This window comes from Lethenteron reissneri, chromosome 24 (assembly GCF_015708825.2).
Source record: "Lethenteron reissneri isolate LAM-NWPU_2019-01 chromosome 24, ASM1570882v1, whole genome shotgun sequence".
Classification (NCBI taxonomy): domain Eukaryota; kingdom Metazoa; phylum Chordata; class Hyperoartia; order Petromyzontiformes; family Petromyzontidae; genus Lethenteron; species Lethenteron reissneri.
In genome coordinates, this window is record NC_083802.1 from 7,897,359 (window position 1) to 7,920,676 (window position 23,318).

A 23,318-nucleotide genomic window follows, 5' to 3' on the forward strand; every position below is an offset into this window, starting at 1 on the left:
TTCCTATGATCACTGTTTCATTGCTTTCATGGCTTTATTTTGGTGATTTCGAAAAGTGTTTTGCTTTAGCCATGTTTGTTTGTTGTAGTACGGAGTTAAGACTGATGGCCTTAATCTAAGTTGTCTTGTGGTTGTTGTTGTTTGACTTGCATCCCACTGGGATGTTTGCGCACAGCGTTGGTGTACGGTGCTTTTTCTGCAACATTTTGCTGTCTTTTCTTGGATTTTCTGTTTGCACTCAGTCACATATTCACTTTAAGATGTTTTCTTGTTCATGTTTTTGTTTTTTGTCTGTTGCGGTTGCACCCGATTCAAGAGCCGAATGGCTCACATGGCTATACCTAATAAATTAACTTGAACTTGAGTATGGATCATTGCAGTCACGAAAACTTCACATTCAGATGAGCAATTGAGGCTCAAGCGTGATTAGAAGTGGCCGTTTGGCTCAGGTCAGAAGTGTCCTGAAAGTCATTAAGACCAATGGTAATGAACTACAGGAAATCTAGAAAAAGTTAAGAACACTGTAACATCTTCTTGGTTCTTATGGTAAAGTCACGTAGAAGGGAAATACTCAGGGGCGGTTTCTTCATTACGGCGATTGGGCGACGCACCACCAATGTCATTCAACCACAGAGTCACGCTAGCCGTCACTGCAGCCTCTGGATATAGTCCAATCAGCGTCATGTCACGTTCTGTGGAGTACCGCCTCTTTTTGGGCGATTTCACTCCGGCTGAGAATCGCCCCGAGTGGCCCCATAGACTTACATTCAAAGATGTTTTTTTTCGAACGGGGGCGCTCCAATGCATTCTGTATGGCTTCCGGGAGGGCTCGCCCTAACGTGCTTACGTCATCATACGTGCTAACGTCATCATACGTAAGCACGTTTCATCCAACAATATAATGTATCGCCACCTAGTGGAATCTTTAATAAAATAAACTTGAGTGGTTTGTTTTAATAGTGAGTATAGAAACAAACAAGATGTATTGTAAGAGTCACTTTATTTTTCATTAATATTAAAGAAGTGAAGTTGCCTTTACATGCTTAAGCTGTTAATTTATCCATTGCATGGGTGGACCTTATCCTTATCATCCAGACATTTGCCCCCCCTGAGAGATTTTGCAGGAGCCGCCACTGGAAATAATAAAATACTATAATATAATTTTATTTTATTGTTTTATTATTTCGATTTAAAGCTTTCGTGACTGCAGGGATTCATCTTCTTGGTTCTTTCGGTAAAGTCACGTAGAAGGGAAGTAATAAAATAATAAAAATAAAACATAATAAAACAATTCTCACGACGTTTCGGCCACAACGCAAGCAGCCGTCCTCAGGTGAAAACCAGGTCCGTCGAGGCGACAGAGTCTGACGGACCTGGTTTTCACCTGAGGACGGCTGCTTGCGTTGTGGCCGAAACGTCGTGAGAATTGTTTTATTATGTTTTATTTTTATTATTTTATTACTTCCCTTCTACGTGACTTTACCGAAAGAACCAAGAAGATGTTTTATTATTTTTTATTTTATTTCCCTTCTACGTGACTTTACCGAAAGAACCAAGAAGATGAATCCCTGCAGTCACGAAAGCTTTAAATCGAAACACTAACAATCTGGATTTGAAGCTGTTTCAGCAGTTTCCCTGCTGTGATCGTCTCACCTGATGACGGTCGCTTGTGTTGCGATCGAAACGTCGTGATCTTTTATTATTTTTTTTCTACCTACGTGACTTTACTGAAAGAACCAAAGAGTATGGCACACTGTGATAATTACGATACTGGCCGTCCCCGACTTAAAACACAAGATGACACAGTGGGGAGCACAGGCCGTACATCTGCCATTTACTTCAGTCAGTTAACCCACAAGACCTGGGCCTGTCCCATGACCTCCTGCCTTCGAAACTACAACATGGCCTCAATGGCACAAGCTATGTGGTGACATTACCACCAGTTAGTGGTGTAGTGGTGAATGGCGGCTGTTGTTAATTCTACAGATTTGTTTTCATTGCTGTACTTTCCATCACGCGTGTAATGGGTTCGATTGAGGCGCACACTCAACTTGGAGGCATCACTATTCACTAACGCATAACAACCAACGGGAACGTTATACACAGGGTGGTGACCACCGTTCCTAATCTCACTAACACTCGGGGAAGAAATACTACGTGTGACCAGGGCAAGTTAACGGGCTGCCTGGTCACGGACGAAGGCCGGAGTCTGGAGGAGTGTTGATGGCATCTTCACCCCGGGGTCGAACAGCCCCGTTCTCTGTTCACACCCCGCTTATAACCGCTGTGGTGTGGCCGGCTCGGCCCGAGGCCACGCCCCCCTTCTCGATCCTTCGATGCAGCTATGTGCTGTGACGGTTCCACCTGAAGACGGAAGCTTTTGTTGCCTCCGAAACGTCGTGATTTTTTATTTTATTTTACTTTTATTAATTTTAATTGTTTACCTACTTGACTTTACCGGAAAAAACCCAAGAATATTGGGAAAGATTGCCGTTGTTTTACATTCTAAGGTGCTGGTTGGGTCTCGTTTAATTTTAATCTCTGATTTTATTATCAGTCCTCACAGGGCATCACAACAGTCGATTGGCCCTTATCAGCAGCAAGAATTTTGATATCTTTATTTGCTCTCAATTCTCTTAAGGCTTTTGCTTCACTAAAGTGAATATTTGTTTTTGGCAACCTCGTGCCTAGTCATCTCAGCTTGATTATGAAGGAGATGTCCAACTGCTGATTTCACTTCAGCAATGATCTATCTCATCGACAGGGATTTTACATGAGGCAACAGCAAAGTTAAGACCTTTAGACAGGACTGAAACCATATCGCTGGATAATTCAACGTTAGTCATGTTGATGACCGTTTTGTTTATTTACTCGATCTAACCCAAAAACCTCCACAGTATTATGGATGATATTGGTCGCGAAAGCAAACGTGTTAAACTGAAACGAGTTTGTTTCAATCAGGTGCCGTTTTATTGGTTTATCACACAGCAACACACTCCATAAGGCCTGATATGATAGACTTTCGCTAAAACAAGACGCCACTCAAACACCACAGCTCTTCTCTAGTAGCCACACATCCGAGCTGTGTGTCCTGGGCTGTTGTGTATGAACTAGTGAGGGAAGAAGACGTTAAAGTAACTTCCAGGAGCACTGTAGTGAAATCAATCGGGCACAGCAGCCTGACTTTTCGTACGCCACCTCGGTGACATCAATAGACTGCGCTTGAAATGAAATTGAAAGCGTTTTCTTCCCACAAAAAAAGGTTTCAGATGCATGCGGGGTATAGTCCAGGCCACACGACCGAAGGGAGTAAGTTCTAGACAAGAGCTGCAAGTGTGTTTGAGTTGCATCATCAGATATATAACTATTTGTGTTTCTTAATTATGTGTTTCAATGTGTGTCACTTAAAAGCCTAAGCTACTAGGTTGATTGCATGCAACGACATTCTACAACACTCCACCATAAATTCAACCGTCAGTAAACCTTTAAAATCCGATACACCATTACATTTGAAGAGGCTCAATGTTTGAAGTTCACTGGTTTTGTATTCGGATGCGACGAAGGTTGTGATGTGATCCGTTGTGATGTTCCGTGTTGAATGAGATGAGATGGGTATTCTGTAATGGCCAAGTTAAAGCTTCTTCATTGGAAGAAACAAGGGTTCTGTATCAGCTTCGACATGGCAATAGTTCTGTTTTGGATGAGATGAGTCTTCCATATCGGACAAGACAAAGGCATTGGATTTGCTAAAATGGGATGGGATTTCTCTATCTGATGAGATAAAACAAGGGTTATCAGATGAGTTATGAAACATCTGACCTATTATCAATGATATTCTCAATAAAATAAAATCAATTTGGCATAAAAACTGAAATAAACTTTTAAGTCACCATTAGCAATTTGATTTTCAATTACTACCCACATTTGTTAAAATAAATAGTTGTCTAAAAGCAGACTCGTTGATGAGCGACGCAACATAAAGCACACGCAGGTCTGCTCCAGTAGCTATATGCCATGGCTGCGTGTACCGGGGCTCTCCCTCCTGAGTTCAAATTCTTAATTTGTGAGAAGAATACTTTAAATTTACTTAAAGGTTAGCATCAGTGACGCTTGATGACATGTTCTTCAGTTGCATTGCAGTGGCATCACGAGAGCGCTCATGAAGGTCACTTCGAAGTTTATTTTCCTCAATAACGCAGCTTCTTAAAGAATGTATGCTAGTTAGGAGACATCATATTTACTATTCTTGGTTCTTTCGGTAAAGTCACGTAGAAGGGAAAGAATCAAGAATATGAATCCCTGCAGTCACGAAAGCGTTAAATCAAAAATCATATTTACTGTTAAGAAAAGCTATTGGCCTTGGGCAGCACACATTGCTGGAGAATAACGACAAAGTGGCAGCCAAAGGAAGGGACAATCCCAAGACTTAGGTCCTATGCGGAGATGGAACAATGAAATCAGCTCGTGTGCAGGTGACTGAATGCATTGTTGCATTACGAGATCGTGAGATGTGGCGGCGACTTGATGAGGCCTTCATCCAGCAGTGGATGGATCATGGCTGCTACGAATGGTGACGTTGCAGATTTGTATGGGCAGACCCGAGGCACACAGCATGAATGGGTGGCTACTTGGGAAGAGCCGTATGGTGATTTGGGGCAGGGTCTTTCTTTAAACGATCATTACGGGGGGGGGGGGAGCTAACATTTTATTTAGCAAGTTGAAAAGTGCTGAGTGGCCTACACATTTAATCTAAAATAGTTTTTTTCCATTTAAAGTGAATTTTGTGCACTGATTTTGGTGGTACATTTTTTCACGTCATTTATTTCTTTAAACACGCCATTGCAATATTATGTTGCTACACTCACTAGACTGAGCTATTTGCCTACTATTCCATTTATGTTTTTTAATTAACGGGCAATGCCCTGTGAAATGTGTTGACGCACCCTTTGAAATGTGTTTCAATGGGCCATGCCCCACTAATGCATTTAAATTGCCATGTCCTCTTGCAGTTCAATGGGCCATGTGGTTTGCAAGTGGTGCACTGCGATATACCCCTTTGTAATGTTTTTGAATGAGAAATGCCCTCTGTGAATTGGAAATGCCCTTCATGGTTCAATGAGCCCTCCTTCCCTGTAATGCTTCAATGGCCACGTGACACATGTGGCAATGGGCTATGCCTTTAATAGGACAGCCCTTAGCTGCTCTTGACCCTACTAAGGGCACAGCCTATGCAGCCATGCCCCCTCTAAAGCACCTCAATGAACGACGCCCATATAATGCATTGCAATAGGCCTTGCCCCTCTGATACATGACAATCAACCGTCCCTTTGTAATACACTTCAGTGGGCCAAGCCCCTTGCAATTGCCCACGATGGAGGGGCATGCGCTAAGCCACCTTGTTTCTGGTAATACACTTTAATGGGCCACGCCCCTCGCGAATGCACTTGAATCAGCCTTGCCAGTTGTGACAGGGGCATGCCCCGGTGGCCCTGCCTCCCAACGGAGGGCACGCCTAGGCGACCTAGGCATCCCTGTCCCCGTACAGAAGGCACGTCTATGCGACCATGCCCCCGGTGAGGGCATGCACGGCGTCGATGATGACGGCGTGGCTCCAGGCCTGGCTCTCGCAGCTGAATGGGCAGTGGCGGCCCGAGGCGTCGGTGAGCTCTGGGAGACCCTTCCACGGGGACCTGTGACAGCGACATCATCATGCATCATCGTCGTGGATCATCTTCACCAGCATCGTGAGCAGGAGCGTCGTCACGATGGGTAGAATCATCGGTAGCAACTTCAGGAGCAACGTTATCATCAGCATTATTACTGGAATCACAGTCAACATTATTATCGTCATAACAGTAGCAGCATCATAATCACCAGTATTATCATTATCATCATCAGAATTGTTATGATTAGTAGCAGCAGCATCATCCACCTTATCATAATTAAAATGACCACCATTCTTTCTCCACCACCACCACCTCTCCCTCACCTCTCAAGGTGAGTCTGGTGAGCTGCCAGTGTTTTCTTGACGAGAGCAATCGTCTCCTTCTGGATCTCCTCGCTCATGAAGCGGCAGAAGAGAAGTTTTGCACGGAGGAAGTAGCCCACGGGCCAGAGCCACTCCTGACGGAGACACAGAGAGAGGCAATTGTTCAACGTTTGATATTTTAAAAATAAAGCATACCCATATTCATATATATTAGGAATATGTTCCAGATTTTTGGATTGATCTTAAAAACCGTAAATCAACTTGAGAAACTAAAATTTGGATCATCTGTAAAAATGGTTTTGGGTTTATCTACCAAAGTGATGTCACTTCCATTTGCGAGAGGGGGGTGGGGAAGTGACATCATTGTGGTGTTAATTTTTTGTTCAAACATGGAACACTCGTGTGTGTAAGTGAAAGGGAGTGGTAACGCAGTGGTTAGTGCACTGCGTTACGAACCCTCAAAGCCTGGGCTTCCCCTAGGTCAACTCAACCTTAAATGAGCATCTGATGCAGTGTGTAAACATCACTTGGAAGCCAAAGGTGAATGGGTGTGGCGTTGGCCACCCACCCCCTTTAGTGTCGTGTCACCCTTCAAAGGTCCATAATAGAGCCGTCAAAGGTGCTCGCAAACAGCACTTGCCCCAACAATCTGTTAAAGGCGATATGGGGGATCTTTGTCTTTGTGTGAGCTCATGTACCGGTCCCTGGTGGTAGTTGAATCCCTTGGCTTTGTTGAAGTCGGTTCCATCATCGGCATTGTTATAGACTCCATTGTAAACCATATCACTGTGCATCAACGACAATACCATCAACACTATCAGCAACATCAACACCACCACCAACGTCAACGTATTACATATCAAACCAGAATTTCACAAAGTTCAGTCTTACGCCAAAAAATAGTGACATTCTGGGGAATATTACATGTTGCATGCTTTGAACTAGCACTCTATCTTTGCTCATAGTCAGCTCCTACCTTGATGAACCATAATCAACTGTTTTCACAAACCTAGAAAACTCCCTCATATTTGCAATGCATCTATCATCAAGAGGTGCAACTGACCTCGGCTTCACCAAATCCCTCTAATGCAGCTGATCCTGATGATATTTCACTATTACCTTGAAGCTAAGTTATCAAGAGGAGAGAGAGAACTGGATTGACCGTACGCTGTGCGGGGACAGTTCAGCGGATCAGGACGCTATCGCGGGAAGACTAAACGGGCAGAGAACGAGAGGAAGGCCGAGGATTGGGATGTTGGAGCAGCTGAAGGAAGGGGGCGTTTGGGGTAATGAAGCGGAGGAGAGACGGACGGAAACGAAGGCAGCTGAGGGCCTGTTCCGTTAAGGCAGGACCCCAGAAAAAGGAGACTTTTGAAGTTAACGGTTTACTTTACTTCAATTTGAGATCGATTCCATTGTATACCGTAAAGCACTGGTTCTTAACCTGAGGTGCGCGCATCCCCTGGGGGTGCGAGATGCCCCTTCTGGAGGTGTGAGACATGCAGAGTTTTTTAGAAGGTAAATCAAAAGGCAAATTAAGCTCGGGTCTGTAAGTACAACTACTTTGTTTCATTAAACCTGTGTATTTATTAACATTGTACATTTTTGTTACATTTGAGAACCAAAGGAGTGTAAGGCTGCAGTAAAGGTTAAGAACCAGCGCCGTAACATATACCGTATGTTGAACTTCTTTCACGCTGTACATCGCCAACCGTGCTAATCGGAGGTGCGTGGGTGTAAACTCTTGAGATCCCATCCCATTTAAAAACGGGGTCTTGGCAAGGTAGCAACGGTGGATAATTTTCACGTAAAATTTACCAAATTATTCACATTTATACGTAAAATATACAAATATATAGCATAATAACATACGATGCATAATATTAATAATTCACAAATATTGATACTGCATATCAAAAATAATGTTACGTAACATTTTATTGTGAGGAGATTTAATTTTTCTCCCTCTATCTCCTTATATTTTCCCTGCTTTCCCGTGTATTATTTCTCTGCACCATTTCTCCCTTTATCTCCTTGTGTCTCTCCCCCCTCCCCCCGTCTACCTCGCCTCCTAATATCTAATTTTCCCTCCCCGTGTCTCACTCTGGGTCCAGTGTCTTCATGCCGAGCGGGCCGAGAAGTTTTTTCTCGATAATTTCAAGTGTTTTCCAGGCTTTCTCTGGGGTGAAGAGTTCAGGAGCCTAAACACGGAGACAAGGGGACACATGGAAACATGGGAGATACAGGCACAAGGGAGACATGGAGAAAAAAAGAGACGGAGGGAAACAAATAACGAAGATATCGAGAGAAGGGACACGGAGACAACATGGGGTAGTAAAGAGAGACAGAGAGGAGAAACTGAATATCTTAATTGAATTGAAAGTCACCATTACGAACCGGATACGGCCATTATTAACCATTCACAACCATTATGAACCCGACCCAACCATTATGTATCCTTCACAACCATCATGATCCTGACATGGCCATTGAGAACCCATCGCTACAATGATGAACCCGACACAGCCATTATGAACCCTTCACGACCATTATGAAATTGACACGGCCATTATTAGCCCTTCACAACCATCAGTATCCCTTCACGACCATTATGAACTCAACACAGCCATTAAAAACCCTTCATGATCATTATAAACCCAACACTGCCATTATGAACCCTTCACGACCATTATGAAATTGACACGGCCAATATGAACCCTTCACAGCCATCAGTATCCCTTCACGACCATTATGAACTCAACACAGCCATTATGAACCCTTCACGACCATTATGAACTCAACACAGCCATTATAAACCCTTCACGATCATTAGTATCCCTTCACAACCATTATGAACCCAACACAGCCATTATAAACCCTTCACGATCATTATAAACCCAACACTGCCATTATGAGCCCGACCATCGCAAGCATCTCACCACCACCATGGCGACGGTGAGGTTGGGCCTGAGCTGATAGTCGCACCAGGGCTGCGAGGCCCCATAGCTGTCCTTGTAGATGCCCGTCTTGTGCACGAGCTCGGGGTGGGGGTCCTGGCTCTGGGAATCGCTCTTGTCCTGGACGTAGAACTTGGGCTCAAAGGAGCGGAGGATCCGGTCCGCCCAGTCCGTGTACGACAGGTGTGACACCGTACCTGGGGTGGGGGTTCAGGAAGAGAGTGGGGGTACGCCCTGAGTTGGGAGAGTCTCGCGACTCTTCTACAGGAGGGTCCTAGCAAGGTGTTGGCAGTAAAGGGAGATTATCGCAATGTATAATCTTAATTGAGTGATTTTCAGGTAATTTTTTCTGATTTGGACCACGACACCGGCACACAATGGGCCAATTGTCACGGGATCTTTAGCGTCAACTGTTAAAGCAGGCGGTGTATAGTATTATGGTTATCTCACCCGCAGTATTAATCAGGGCAGCCGCTGGATTTGAACCTTGAACCTCTGTAATAGGCGGCAAACGAGCTACTGCTGAGTCCCACGTCACCACAGGATAGAGAGAGCAGAGGTTGAGGACAGGGGAGGATGATACAAACTGCTGATGCTATTGCTGCTACAACTACTGCTACTAATGCTAACGATACTGCTAGTAGAAGTGCTATTACTACCATTATTGTAGCTGCTGCTACTGTTGGTGATGTCAACCAATGTCAGCAACAGCACCAGTAGCAGCAGCAGCAGTGAGATCAGTAATACTATCAGTAATAGTAACAGCAGTAGTACCACTGAAATAATAGCAGCAGCAGCAACAGTAGTAGTAGTAGCAGTCGGAGGAGTAGCAACGATACCAGCAGTAGCATCATCTGCATCACCATCCCCATCCTCATGAGTAGTAACAGAATCAAGGACAGACTGGACTCCAGCACAGGAATGTGGAATTCTTTAAATTCACACAGACAGAATCTGAGAGATGCCCAAACTCAGGGATGGAACCCATGACATAGGCGGGGCCGTCTGAGCGTCTCCGACACGGCGATCGTGAGCCTGTACCGTCGACGTCGATGCTGACGCCATCGTAGGGAAAGGCGCCCTTCCTGTGCAGCTCGGACAGCCACTGCACGGCCGAGCGGCACAGACCCACGATCTCCACCGCAGAGCCGTCCCTGTCAGACAACGGCACACAAGGTCAGGGCAAAGCGTTCACAACGCACTGTCCAGAACAATGGGGCCAGAGCACCATATGTGATCAGTGCATCCAGTGACTTCCTCCTCCTTCCTCTTCCCCCACGTATGTTACTCCTCCTCCCCGTCTCTCTCCTTGCACCCTGCATCCCTCCTGCAGCCTGTGTCTCCCACTCTTGCTCTGGTTCCTGTCCCCGTATCTCCTCCCGCCTCCTCCACCCTCCCACTTCTCTCCCTTATGTTTGCATCCTCCTCCCCATGTCTCCCTCCTCCTCCCCGTGTACCGTGGTGTGGCTGGCAGGCCCCGGTTTCCCGCCCGCTCACTCTCCCCCATCTTGTCCATCCATGTGCCACAGTTGTAGCGATTTCCGCCGTACACGAAGCCCGTCTTCAGGTCAACTCCCACAGAGACGTAGAACCCTACGCGGGGAGAAGGGAGAGACACGGTAAGAAGGGAGACAAATGGGGAGGGATAAATAAGGGAGACATGAGGATTAAAATAGAGATATAAAGGGAAGAAAGGGAGACACAGGAAGGCATATCGATGTGTGGTAATGCTGAGGAAGATGCTGGAGAGATGTTCGGGGTGGTGGGGATGTTGAGGGAGATGATGGACACGGCTGCATTCGTACCCTCCTCCTTCATGCAGCGGTCCAGGTTTGGCCCCGCGTTTCTCTCTCTGAACGCAATGCCCTGTGCGTGTCTCTGCATGGCCTCCTGGATCACCTCATACAGCGGCTGATCCTGCATCGACATCACCAACACCATCAGCAGCAGCAGCAGCAGCAGCAGCCGCAGGAAAATTATCAACATCGTGAACAAAAGTGGAGACAATATTATCATTTCTTCGTCACTGTTATCAGCAGTATCATTATCATCATCAACACTGCCAACACCATCAACTCCACACCACCACCAACACTTCTGTCATCATTATCATCTTTAACTCCACCACCAACAGCAGTATCACCACCACCCCTACCCTCACCAGTCTCACCATCATCACCACCACCACCCCCACCATCAACATCAAAGACAAAGATCCCCCCTATAGCCTTAACAAACTTGGGGCAAGTGCTGTTAGCAAGCACCTATGAAGGCCAGCATGGTACACGAGGGGATGGGTAACCAGCACCATGCCTGGCCGCCTTTCTCTCCCCAGTGGCAATGTTTACACATCGCACCAGGTACTTATTTGAGGCCGAGTCGACCTCGGGGAGGCCCAGGACCCGTTCAGATAATCGTCACTGGTGTTGGCCGTAAGCAGGAATTGAACTCGGGTCGCCGGGTTCGTAGCGCAGCGCGCTAACAGTTGTACTCCAAAACATCACCATCATTATCATCAGCATCATTTCCATCATGACCAACATCACACCCAGCAACACCACAACTGCCATCCTTCATGCTCTTACCACAGCTCCTGGCGGCTGTGGGTCGGATTCATCCGTGGGAAATATCCGTGAGACGGGCAGAGCCAGGATCTCCCTCCCCTTGTCGGCCAGCACACAGTAATCCTGGCGGTAACAGCAGCAGCAGCAACATGGAGAGCGGAGAGCAAAAGGACCCATTGGTGTTAAGCCACTCCGCCAACCATCAAACCAATGCCCTCAACTTACAGCCACAGCAGATAACACATTTCTGCTGCAGGGCAGAGCTGGGATGTGAACACAAGGTAAAGGTGCAATAAAGGGTTTTTTTGGGTTAGATTGCGTAAATATAAATGTGTCGTTAACCCAGCACCAGACAGCGCTGTGCGTCCCCACCTGCACACACTGCAGCCACCACCACACGGCGTCGCGGCAGTTGTAGCGCGCGTGCACTCCCTGGCCCAGGAGGTTGGGGATGAGGCCGTGTCTCAGGGTCCCGGCAAAAGCGAGAATGATGTTCCTTCACACGCGCACGCGTCCACATGTATGGGTTACCGCTTGAGGGAACCTGCTATGGGATGGTCCCAGTGTAACAATACAAGAATTATGGCCCTTAACCTCACAAAAAATAATAAAGACAAAGATCCCCCCATCCAGCCCATAACAGACGGTTGGGGCAAGTGCTGTTGGCGATTAAGGCCGGCACGGCACAGGCGGAGGTGGGGGGTCAAAAACACGCATGCATACGTACACACAGACACACAACAACAACAGCAGCCGCTATTTACCAGGAACTGTCCGTCAGAGCCAACCTAGATGTTGGACAGTACCTGGCCTCAATGAATCTCCCCGTGAGCAGCAGGAGTCCCCTGAGAGCGATGAACGTGTCTCTGCCCCAACAGCGGAAAATCCCCGTTGTGAAGTGAGGAAGACCTGGCAGGCGAAGACACAGGGTGGAGGAGGGAGACACGGGGGGGGGGGAGACACGGGGGGGAGGAGGGAGACATGGGGGGGGGGAGACACGGGGAGGAGGAGGGAGACACGAGGAGGAGGAGGGAGACACGAGGAGGAGGAGGGAGACACGGGGGGGGGGAGGGAGACACGGGGGGGGGAGGGAGACACGGGGAGGAGGAGGGAGACACGGGGAGGAGGAGGGAGACACGGGGGGGGAGGGAGACACGGGGGGAGGAGGGAGACACGGGGGGGGGGGAGGGAGACACGGGGGAGAGGGAGACACGGGGGGGGGGGGGGAGGGAGACACGGGGAGGAGGAGGGAGACACGGGGGGGGAGGGAGACACGGGGGGGGGAGGGAGACACGGGGGAGGGAGGGAGACACGGGGAGGAGGAGGGAGACACGGGGAGAGGAGGGAGACACGGGGGGGGAGGGAGACACGGGGGGAGGAGGGAGACACGGGGGGGGGAGGGAGACACGGGGGGAGGAGGGAGACACGGGGGGGGGAGGGAGACACGGGGGGGGAGGGAGACACGGGGGGGGGGGGGGAGACACGGGGGGGGAGGGAAGACACGGGGGAGGAGGGAGACACGGGGGGGGGAGGGAGACACGGGGGAGGAGGGAAGAACGGGGGGGGAGGGAGACACGGGGGGAGGAGGGAGACACGGGGGGGGAGGGAGACACGGGGGAGGAGGGAGAGACACGGGGGGGGAGAGGGAGACACGGGGAGGAGGAGGGAGACACGGGGGGGGGAGGGAGACACGGGGGGGGAGAGGGAGACACGGGGGGGGGAGGGAGACACGGGGAGGGGGAGGGAGACACGGGGGGGGAGGGAGGGAGACCGGGGGGAGGAGGGAGACACGGGGGGAGGAGGGAGGACACGGGGGGAGGAGGGAGACACGGGGGGGAGGGAGACACGGGGGAGGAGGGAGACACGGGGGGGGAGGGAGACACGGGGGGGGAGGGAGACACGGGGAGGAGGAGGGAGACACGGGGGGAGGGGAGACACGGGGGGAGGAGGGACACGGGGGGAGGAGAGACACGGGGGGAGGAGAGACACGGGGGGAGGAGAGACACGGGGGGAGGAGGGAGACACGGGGGAGGAGGAGGGAGACACGGGGGGAGGAGGGAGACACGGGGGGAGGAGGGAGACACGGGGGGAGGAGGAGACACGGGGGGGAGGAGGGAGACACGGGGAGGAGGAGGGAGACACGGGGGGAGGAGGGAGACACGGGGGGAGGAGAGACACGGGGGGAGGAGGGAGACACGGGGGGGGGGAGGGAGACACGGGGGGAGGAGGGAGACACGGGGGGAGGAGTGAGACACGGGGGGAGGAGTGAGACACGGGGGGAGGAGAGGAGCGAGACACGGGGGGGCAGGAGGGAGACACGGGGGGGAGGAGGGAGACACGGGGGGACAGGAGGGAGACACGGGGGGGGGAGGGAGACACGGGGGGGAGGGAGACACGGGGGGAGGAGGGAGACCCTGGGGGGGAGGGAGACACGGGGGGAGGAGGGAGACATGGGGGGGAGGGAGACACGGGGGAGAGGAGTGAGACACGGGGGGGGGAGGAGACACGGGGGGGGGGAGACACGAGGAGGAGGAGGGAGACACGGGGGGGGGAGGAGACACGGGGGGAGGAGGGAGACACGGGGGGGGGGGGAGACACGGGGAGGAGGAGGGAGACACGGGGAGGGAGAGGGAGACACGGGGAGGTGGAGGGAGACACGGGGGGGGGGGAGAACACGGGGAGGAGGAGGGAGACACGGGGGGGGGGGAGACACGGGGGGGGGGGGGGAGACACGGGGAGGAGGAGGGAGACATGGCAGGTGGGGGGGAGTCGGGGAGACACAGGGAGGAGGAGGGGAGACACGGGGGGGGGGAGGGAGACACGGGGAGGAGGAGGGAGACATGGCAGGTGGGGGGAGTCGGGAGACACGGGGAGGAGGAGGGAGACACGGGGAGGAGGAGGAGACACGGGGAGGAGGAGGGAGACACGGGGAGGAGGAGGGAGACGGGGGGGGGGAGACACGGGAGGAAGAGGGAGACACGGGGAGGCGGAGGGAGACACGGGGAGGGAGGAAGGGGGAGACACGGGGAGGAGGAGGGGAGACACGGGGGGGGGGGAGACACGGGAGGAGGAGGGAGACACGGGGGGGGGGAGACACGGGGGGGGGGGAGACACGGGGGGGGGGGAGACACGGGGGGGGGGGGAGACACGGGGGGGGGAGGGAGACACGGGGGGGGGGAGGGAGACACGGGGGGAGGAGGGAGACACGGGGAGGAGGAGGGAGACACGGGAGGAGGAGGGAGACGTAATAATAGATGAGGACAGAGACATCAGGATCTTTATTCAGACTGGAGGAATCCGATGAGCTATGAAGCTCTTTTTTCACAGATGTCCATGGGGAGATACATACAGGGAGATGACTCCGTGTCCACCTATTAATCAGTCCGTCTCTCTGTTGCACGTAACAATGTATCCAAATGTCTGTGACCCGCTGCTTGTCTCCCCCGTCCCCACCCCATGTCTCCGTGCATCTCACCTGCGGCGATGGAGATGCAGCACTGCTCCCGTCTCCCCGTGTCCGCCTGCGTGCGCGTGGGGACGTCCCCGAGCAGCGGGGACAGCGGCGGCAGCGCGGGGACGCGGCCAATGCCGCAGAGCTGCACGGAGCCCAGGGCGAGCTCCCGCACGAACGACGAGCCCTGCTTGACGAAGCTGCACGTGCACGCACCATGGTACCGCTCAGCTGTATCGTAGCCGGGTCAGGTTAGTAATGGCTGTAAATGAGTGCGTGAGTGAGTGTGTGTGTGTGTGAGTGTGTGAGTGAGTGAGTGTGTGAGTGTGTGAGTGAGTGTGAGTGTGTGAGTGTGTGAGTGAGTGTGTGAGTGTCTGTGAGTGAGTGTGTGAGTGAGTGTATGAGTGTGTGAGTGAGTGTATGAGTGTCTGCGTGAGTGTGTGTGTGAGTGAGTGTGTGAGTTAGTGTGTGAGTGTGTGAGTGAGTGTGTGAGTGAGTGTGTGAGTGTCTGCGTGAGTGTGTGTGTGTGAGTGTGTGAGTGTGTGAGTGAGTGTGTGAGTGAGTGAGTGAGTGTCTGTGTGAGTGAGTGTGTGAGTGTGTGAGTGAGTGTGTGAGTGAGTGTATGAGTGTCTGCGTGAGTGTGTGTGTGTGAGTGTGTGAGTTAGTGTGTGAGTGTGTGAGTGAGTGTGTGAGTGAGTGTGTGAGTGTGTGAGTGAGTGTGTGAGTTAGTGTGTGAGTGGGTGAGTGTCTGCGTGAGTGTGTGTCTGCGTGAGTGTGTGAGTGAGTGTGTGAGTGAGTGCGTGAGTGAGTGTCTGCGTGAGTGTCTGCATGTCAGGATGGGGAGCGGTGGTGGAGTGTTAAGCATGCTGCGTTACGAACCCCGGGCAACCAGAGTTCGATTGCCGCTCATGGCCAACACCATTGAAGATTATCCAAATGGTTTCTGACTCAGCCTCGAATGAGTACTTGATGTGGTATGTAAACATCGCCACTGGGGAGACAAAGGTGGCCGGGCGTGGTGCTGGACACCCACCCCCTCGTGTGCCGTGCTGACCTTCATAGGTGCTACTCGCTAACAGCCCTTTCCCCAACAGAATGTTTCGGCTGTTAAGGGATCTTTGTCTCTGTGTGCGAGTATCTGTGTGATCCGTACGGAGACATCTTCTCCCACACGGTGTCCAGCGTTGTGGTGTAGGCCCCCAGCATGATGGCGTCAAAGTAGCATGGGACCAGGTACCGCGGGATCCTCCTCAGTAGCGCAAACATCGTCTGGAACCAGCGTCCCACCTAGCAGAGACACGCAGAGACATGTAACTATGTATGTTGGCGACCGTACATAGCTAATCATGCTAATCGGAGGTGCGGGGAAAGGATAACAATCTACGCACAATAATCAGTTCTTAAAAAAATAGTTTTCAATTTTAAATACGGCGGGACAAGGTGAGACACAGACACCCTGAGACACGCAGAGACATAGTGACGCGGAGTCACACAGGGACACACGGAGAGACATGAAGTGTGCAGTGACATGGAGATATACACAGAAACACAGGGAAACAAGAGGGCAAAGGTCACTGAAGAAGGGGGCGACAGTCAATATCGGAGTTCCCGATTGGCCATAAATGAACCAAACAGTGCCCGCTCATTCACCTCGACGAGGGGCCCGTCCTTGGACAGGAGTCGTCCACTGACGTAGTCCAGCATCCAGTCACCCGCACGGAGGTTGTCACAGAATGGGTGGCCGAGGTCATTCCGCGAACGAATCTCAGACAGGACGGACATAAAGCCTGGGGGGACACGGAGAGATAGAGAGTAGCGTTAACACAGTGTGATGGTGGTGGTGATAAAGATAATGGTGATGAAGGCAATATTGGTGATGGTGGTGGTGTCAGCAGCAGTAATGGCAATGATAGTGGTGGTAGTGATCGTGATGCTGTTAGTGGTGAGCGTGTGGGTAGTGGCAATGACAGTGGTTATGGTTACTGACCTCTGGGTGCAACTCCAATGCCAGGTACCGTGGAAACCTAACCCTACCCAATTCTGCACAAGTGTCCACCCATCACAACTTACTCTTCCTGATACATCTACTCAACATCTTCTTGGTTCTTTCGGTAAAGTCACGTGACTTTACCGAAAGAACCAAGAAGATGAATCCCTGCAGTCACGAAATCTTTAAATCGAAATCTACTCAACACTTTCCTTCCCGTCACTTTCTATTCCAAACATACGATATTGCTTATCCTATTCCGCTTGCATGCTTACCACAATATAAAACATGACATATATATATAAAAAATCTGCACCCCCTAACCTTGCAGGCCAGAGTAGGTGAGGCCCCCAATCCCGGGGACGTTGTAGACGCCGCCTCCATCCTCCTTCTCCTCGGCGTCACAGCGGTACAGGAGGATGTTCATGTCGGCCAGGGACAGCTGAGACACGAGGCTTGAGACGTGCACGGGGAAGATGGGGGAGGGGAGACAGGAAAACATTCTTAAAATCGAAACTTGGCTCCGCGACGATGGGTCTCGGTACCAAAAGACTCTGAGACTGAGACTCGGCTGCAGAAGATCTGGACTTAAGGACTGGAGTCGTGATTGAGATTCAACTCAATTACAATGAGGGGGGGGGGTTTGGGGGGGACTGGTGGCCAGATGGCTCAGAGGTGAGAGTGCTGAAATAGCACTACTGACTACCTTGGGTTCAATTCCAGGCAACCACTTGTGATTAAACTGGGTGCTCGACTGTAGTGCGTTGATGATGGTCTCAGTCCAGGCACCGATGCACAAAAAACCATCATATTCGTTTTGCTTCAGTTTTGATTTGGCTCATTTCCAGCTCTGAGAAATTACAAATATTGGGTTTGACTTTGGCAGGGCAGCTAGGGTTTGTGCTGTTGTCCCCTAATGGTCAATCAAAGAGATCTCTGATATGAGGGGGGCACACTCATCATGCCATCAGGATGACGATAGCGACCACAGAATCGAAATTAAATTGAGAAACGTTTTTAAAAAGCGCGTAGTCAAGTCATAGTGTCATTGCTGCAGCGCGCATGAAAGTGGCTTTAAAGTATTTTTGTTCTTGTTAGCAAAGCCTTAGACTTGCGTGTCAGAGGCCAGAAACCACACGGACTCTGCGTGCACCTCCCTAAACGCAAAACTAAACTCTGTTTTATTTGACTAGGTAAGGCCCACTCAGCTACATAGCTCTTTTTCAGAAGTGTGTTTTTTAATGTGGGGGGGGGGGGGGGGGGGGAGCCGGAGGACCCGGAGAAAAATCCACGTGATCATGGGGAGAACATGCAAACTCCAAATATACAGGTATCAGGGTCGGGATCGAACCCACAACCTCCCGTATACCAGACGAGGTAGTTAACATCTCGCCACCGTGGGTGTCATTCACGTGCAATGTGCAGACTCACGCGCTGAAGTTCATGGCCGTCAAGGGTGGGTGACCTTCAACGGGACTGGAACTTCCCTTGCGGAAGTGCGGGCTGAACTGCACGAGGTGAGCGCGCAGAGACGAGACGGCCGCCTGGGCCTCAGGGTCCAGACTCACCCTGAAGGGTGAGATGGGTAAGAGGTGAGGAGTCGGGGGGTGGGGTAAGGTTCAATTACACTCTCTTTTCATCTCTCCATGTCTCTGTTTCTCTATCTTTGTGACTGTCCCTGTGTGTCTCTCTCTCTCTATGTCTCTTTCTCTCCATGTCTCTGTGTGAATTCTCATGTATCTCCCTCCCTGTTTCTCTATCTTTGTGACTGTCCCTGTGTGTCTCTCTCTCTATGTCTCTTTCTCTCCATGTCTCTCGGTTTCTCTTCATGTCTCTATCTATGATTCGCTTTCTCTCTGTCTTCCATAATGACTGTGTCCTCTGTCACCCTCCAAGTTTCTGTTATCTCCACTGATCTCTCTCGGTGATTCTCCCTCTATCTCCTGCTCTCCCTGTGTTTCTCTCTCTCTCCCTCACTGTATCTTCCTGCGTATATGTCTCCCTCTCCCCCATATCTGTGTGTCTCCATATTTCTCTGCAACTATCTCTCCCTCTCTCTCTTCCCCATGTCTCTCTCTCACACTACGTCTCCCCCGTGTCTCTCCTCACATCTCACAGTTTCAGTCATTCTCCATCATGTTTAACACATAGGCTTTCGCGACTAATATTATCTATAATAGAGGGGGGTTTTTTGGTTAGAGAGCGTAAATATAAATTCTCCGTGTCTCCCCGCGTCTGTGTCTCCCACTCCCTGAAGGTTCCCCCCCGCCCCGTGTCCCCACCGAACCTGAAAACGATGACGCTGCCAGGAGGGAAGGTGACGAACTCTATCTCCTGCACGTAGGCGCCACCCTTGCCCGAGCCAGCCTGGGAGAGCTCCACCATCTCGCTCTCTTTGAGCTGCTCGCCCATGGGACATGGACACAGGGAGCACAGGGTCAGGGGGGGGGATAATCATAATTACAAAATAAAATAATGTCGATGATGACGTAATCATTCATTCTCATAATCCGCCCCACATGTCAACCGACCCTCAGGGTGGGTTACGGAATGACGGCAAATCAGAAGCCTGCATGTATGTAGAATTCCTTTCACCACATACGTAGCCAAGCGTGCTCATAGGAGGTGCGGGATGAAGGCGGCGATGCAGGCAGCGCGGTCCGGAGTCTCGGACGATGCGCATTTACACGACGCAACACCACCTCACCGTGGCGGGCTCCCTGGAGCCGCTGGCTTCACGCGGGGTTTTTAGCGAAGGGCTCCTGATTGGTTCGTGTAGCTTCAGCAGATCTTAGATAAATGAAGCCAATAAAACCATTGAGAGCCATGTTAAGTGGTCGTGGCAACCCAGTGGAATGTCTGGAGGCAGCAAGCTTGGAACACACAAAGACCTCCTGGAGACCCTCCTATACCTTTTGGTGGACATTCCTTACCTCCTGGACCACTGGAGGACATCCAATTGTACCTGGATGACCTTGAGGCCACTATGAGCCTGCTGGTGGATAAAGTTCTCTGAAAAGAAAACTTAAGGCGCCATTAGATCTACTGAAGGGCTCCCGAGGGCCCTATACGTCTCTAGATCACTCAAGGAATAAAAATATATCCTCGACTTCCTGTAGAACAATGAGGTCCTCCTGGATCTGCTGGATGGCTTTGAGAATAGCCTACATCTACAAAGGAACCTGTAGTCCTCCACAAAGAGCATAAAGGACCAATGGACCCAATCAAAGACTTGGATGACCCAGTCGATGTACTAAAGAACCTCGAGTTACCTTGTGAACCTCCCTATACCTCTTCTTGGTTCTTTCGGTAAAGTCACTGTAGAAGGGAAATAATAAAATAATACAAATAAAACATAATAAAATACAATTCTCACGACGTTTCGGCCACAACGCAAGCAGCCGTTCTCAGGTGAAGAACAGGTCTGTCGGAAAGAGGCACTTTTGAGACGAATGCAAGACCTAAAAAACCGACTGGAAACGCACCGGAGAACCTCCCTCATCTTCTTGGTTCTTTCGGTAAAGTCATGTAGAATGGAAATAATAAAATAATAATAAAACATAATAATTATTATTTCCATTCTACGTGACTTTACCGAAAGAACCAAGAAGATGAATCCCTGCAGTCACGAAAGCTTTAAATCGAAATTGAACCTCCCTCGTCTCAATCTCTGTCTCCTTGCGGGGCACCGAGGACCCTGACCTCGTGCGCCGTGCCGTGGAGCCGTCACCTGGATGTGCTGGGTGATGTCCACCGTGTAGCGGAGGAGGCCATTGATGAATTTGTTACTCTTAATGAACTCGGAGCCCTTGCGAGTGACGGTGCGAGCCTCCAGCACGATCTCCTCGATCTTACCTGCTCCCAGGAACACCCTCCCCGGCAACGTCATCATCAGTATCAGCAGCACCGTCGTTGACAACAGCAGCAGCAGTAGCATAAATATCAGCAGCAGTATAATCATAAATATCTACAGCACAATCATAAGCAGCAGCATCATAGACATCAGCAGCAATATCATAATCATGACCATTTGCAGCAGCAACACATCATAAACAGCAGCCTCAACAGCAGCAGTAGCATTATGAACACAATAACACCAACATTATTGTTACCACATTCAATATCAACATGACCATCAGCACCACGATAGTTATCATCATCATCACCATCCTTACTATCACCACCACAATCATCATCATCATCAATATCATCCTCACCACCATTATCGTGACCATGGGTCGGCAACCTGGAGCTCCGGAGCTGCATGTGGCTCTTCAAGGACTGCTCCATGACGTTATTTAAGTGCATTGCGGTTCTTTAAATATTGAAGTTGTTTTTACCTTATTCAAAAAAACATTTTCTTCTTGTTCTTTTGATTGCCAACCCGTGATCATGACCATCACCATTACCACAATCACCATCATCATTATCATTATTCACATGAACACCGTAATCATGGTCATCATTGTCATCATACGGAGGAGCAGGGTGGCTCACCCGGGATGCACATGGAGGGCACGTCGCGGGGGTAGTGCGCACTCTCGGGGTCGCGGAACGCCGTGCGCGCCACTGACACCACCGACTGGTGCGTGTGCGGACAGTGCCGCGTCACCGACACGATGTCCGCATCCACCTGGTCTACGTATACCTGGGGGAGGAGACGCGGACACACGTGGAGGAGGATGAGGGGGAGACACGTGGGGAGGGGTAGGAGAGACACGAAGACACACGGGGAGGAGGATGAGGGGGAGACACGTGGGGAGGGGTAGAAGAGACACGAAGACACACGGGGAGGAGGAGAGGGAGACACATGGGGACAGATACGGAGAGGAGAAGGCCGATGGTTTCTGCGTAATCCACAGTGGCTGCGCGTGCGTGCGCTCTTGACGTGTGTTTGCGTGTTGTTTGAAACTTAAGCCCCCAATCCACATTTTCTCCGAGAGGTCGCTCATTCTCCATTGGCTATCCCCAGTTGTCCGGATGGAACTCCCTTACCACAGGAAGTCCAGGCATGGGAAGCCCTTCACCCAGTGTTGGACGTTCACAGGGGCCATGAACACACTGCACGCAGTGGCTGAGCGCGCGCGGTACCTGGGAGAAGCTGTGAAGCCCGAGCTGGTTGTGTAGCTGATTCAGAGCCAGCTTCCCAGCCAGGATCCCCGAGTGAAAGCCCACAGTCCCGGGGGAGCAGGGGTCACACCCGGCCTCCCACGACGCGTACAGCCGCTCCTCCGACACCACTGACACCTGCAACGAAGACAATGACCACCCGTACAGCTTTAACAGACTGTAGGAGCAAGTGCTGTTCGCAATAATCTATAAAGGCCGGCACAACAAACTTGGGGGTGGGTGGCCAGCGTCACGCCCGCTGCCTTTTCCCAGGATCCGGTTCAAATCTTCGCCGCCAATATCAGCCGTGAGCGAGAATCAAACTCAGGTCACCGGGTTTGTAGTGCAGTGTACTCACCACTGAGCCACCGCTCCTTACAAACACGCATATGTGCGTGCTCGGGCAGGCTCACAATGGCCAGGTTGGACGTGCCTAGCGACAGTCATGAGCTTTACAGTTCGTCGGATTCCTCCAATATGAATAAATATTCTGATTCTGATTCAATCAGAAAACTCAATCGGCATTTTTACCCATAGCGCGTATTCAAACATTTTCAAACATTTACAACTCATTGCTGTTCAGTGAATCCACCAACCCGCCCAGCCGACACTATATACGATGTTGTCTCTGCGAAACTCAACGGTTCCCGCAGATGGGCGATCTTCTGATCTCAGTGAGAGTTTAAATAAAGCTGTTAGTTTATGTACAATGATGCTATAAGTTAGCTTTGATACATAGAGGTTTTTTTTGGTTAGATCGCGTAAATATATAAATGTGTCGTTAAACCCTCCACCACCAGACACAGCAAACTAGTCAGGGTTGTCACGTAAACAGAACGTGCCAATTCATCACTAGTACAGCACAGCCAAAACTTGCTGTTGCCTGATGAAGCTAGTTGAAATTACTGGCAAAACGTCGTACTCAGATTGTAAATGTTGTGGCTTGGCTCTCCAACACACCGGCGTGCTGTACTAGTGACGAATTGGCATGTTCTGTTTACGTGACAACCCTTACTAGTTGGCTGTGTCGGGTGGTGGCGGGTTTTAACGACACATTTATATATTTACGTGATCTAACCCAAAAAAACCCTCTTATGGATGATATTGGTCGAGAAAGCCTACGTGTTAAGTTAGCTTCGAGTTCGTTTATATACCACGACATTTTAGTTAGTTGACATACAAGTTCAACGAAGCAGCAACTTGACATGAATTAAAGCAGAGCACCGTCTCTCTCCGTTCCCTGTGGGAGGAATCGAGAGTG

At 50.6% G+C, this 23,318-nt stretch overlaps 1 protein-coding gene across 3 annotated transcripts in view; it reads right to left on the reverse strand.

Moving 5' to 3' along the window:
- Positions 1-2,947: 2,947 nt before the first annotated feature.
- Positions 2,948-23,318, reverse strand: part of AGL (amylo-alpha-1, 6-glucosidase, 4-alpha-glucanotransferase) — a 65,574-nt gene continuing 45,203 nt past the window's right edge. For all 3 annotated transcript variants that reach the window (XM_061558106.1, XM_061558107.1, XM_061558105.1), the window contains 20 exons: positions 22,040-22,195; positions 21,446-21,596; positions 20,679-20,803; positions 19,236-19,348; positions 18,380-18,517; positions 17,273-17,403; positions 16,612-16,748; positions 16,115-16,248; positions 14,986-15,161; positions 12,317-12,419; positions 11,883-12,006; positions 11,532-11,633; positions 10,752-10,863; positions 10,404-10,539; positions 9,988-10,100; positions 8,929-9,143; positions 8,093-8,190; positions 6,688-6,775; positions 5,990-6,123; positions 2,948-5,690 (listed from right to left, as the gene is read on the reverse strand). In XM_061558106.1, the coding sequence (XP_061414090.1) occupies positions 5,555-5,690; positions 5,990-6,123; positions 6,688-6,775; positions 8,093-8,190; positions 8,929-9,143; positions 9,988-10,100; positions 10,404-10,539; positions 10,752-10,863; positions 11,532-11,633; positions 11,883-12,006; positions 12,317-12,419; positions 14,986-15,161; positions 16,115-16,248; positions 16,612-16,748; positions 17,273-17,403; positions 18,380-18,517; positions 19,236-19,348; positions 20,679-20,803; positions 21,446-21,596; positions 22,040-22,195 (2,622 nt within the window). In that variant the 3' untranslated portion in view covers positions 2,948-5,554. The remainder of the gene's footprint in view (positions 5,691-5,989; positions 6,124-6,687; positions 6,776-8,092; positions 8,191-8,928; positions 9,144-9,987; positions 10,101-10,403; positions 10,540-10,751; positions 10,864-11,531; positions 11,634-11,882; positions 12,007-12,316; positions 12,420-14,985; positions 15,162-16,114; positions 16,249-16,611; positions 16,749-17,272; positions 17,404-18,379; positions 18,518-19,235; positions 19,349-20,678; positions 20,804-21,445; positions 21,597-22,039; positions 22,196-23,318) is intronic.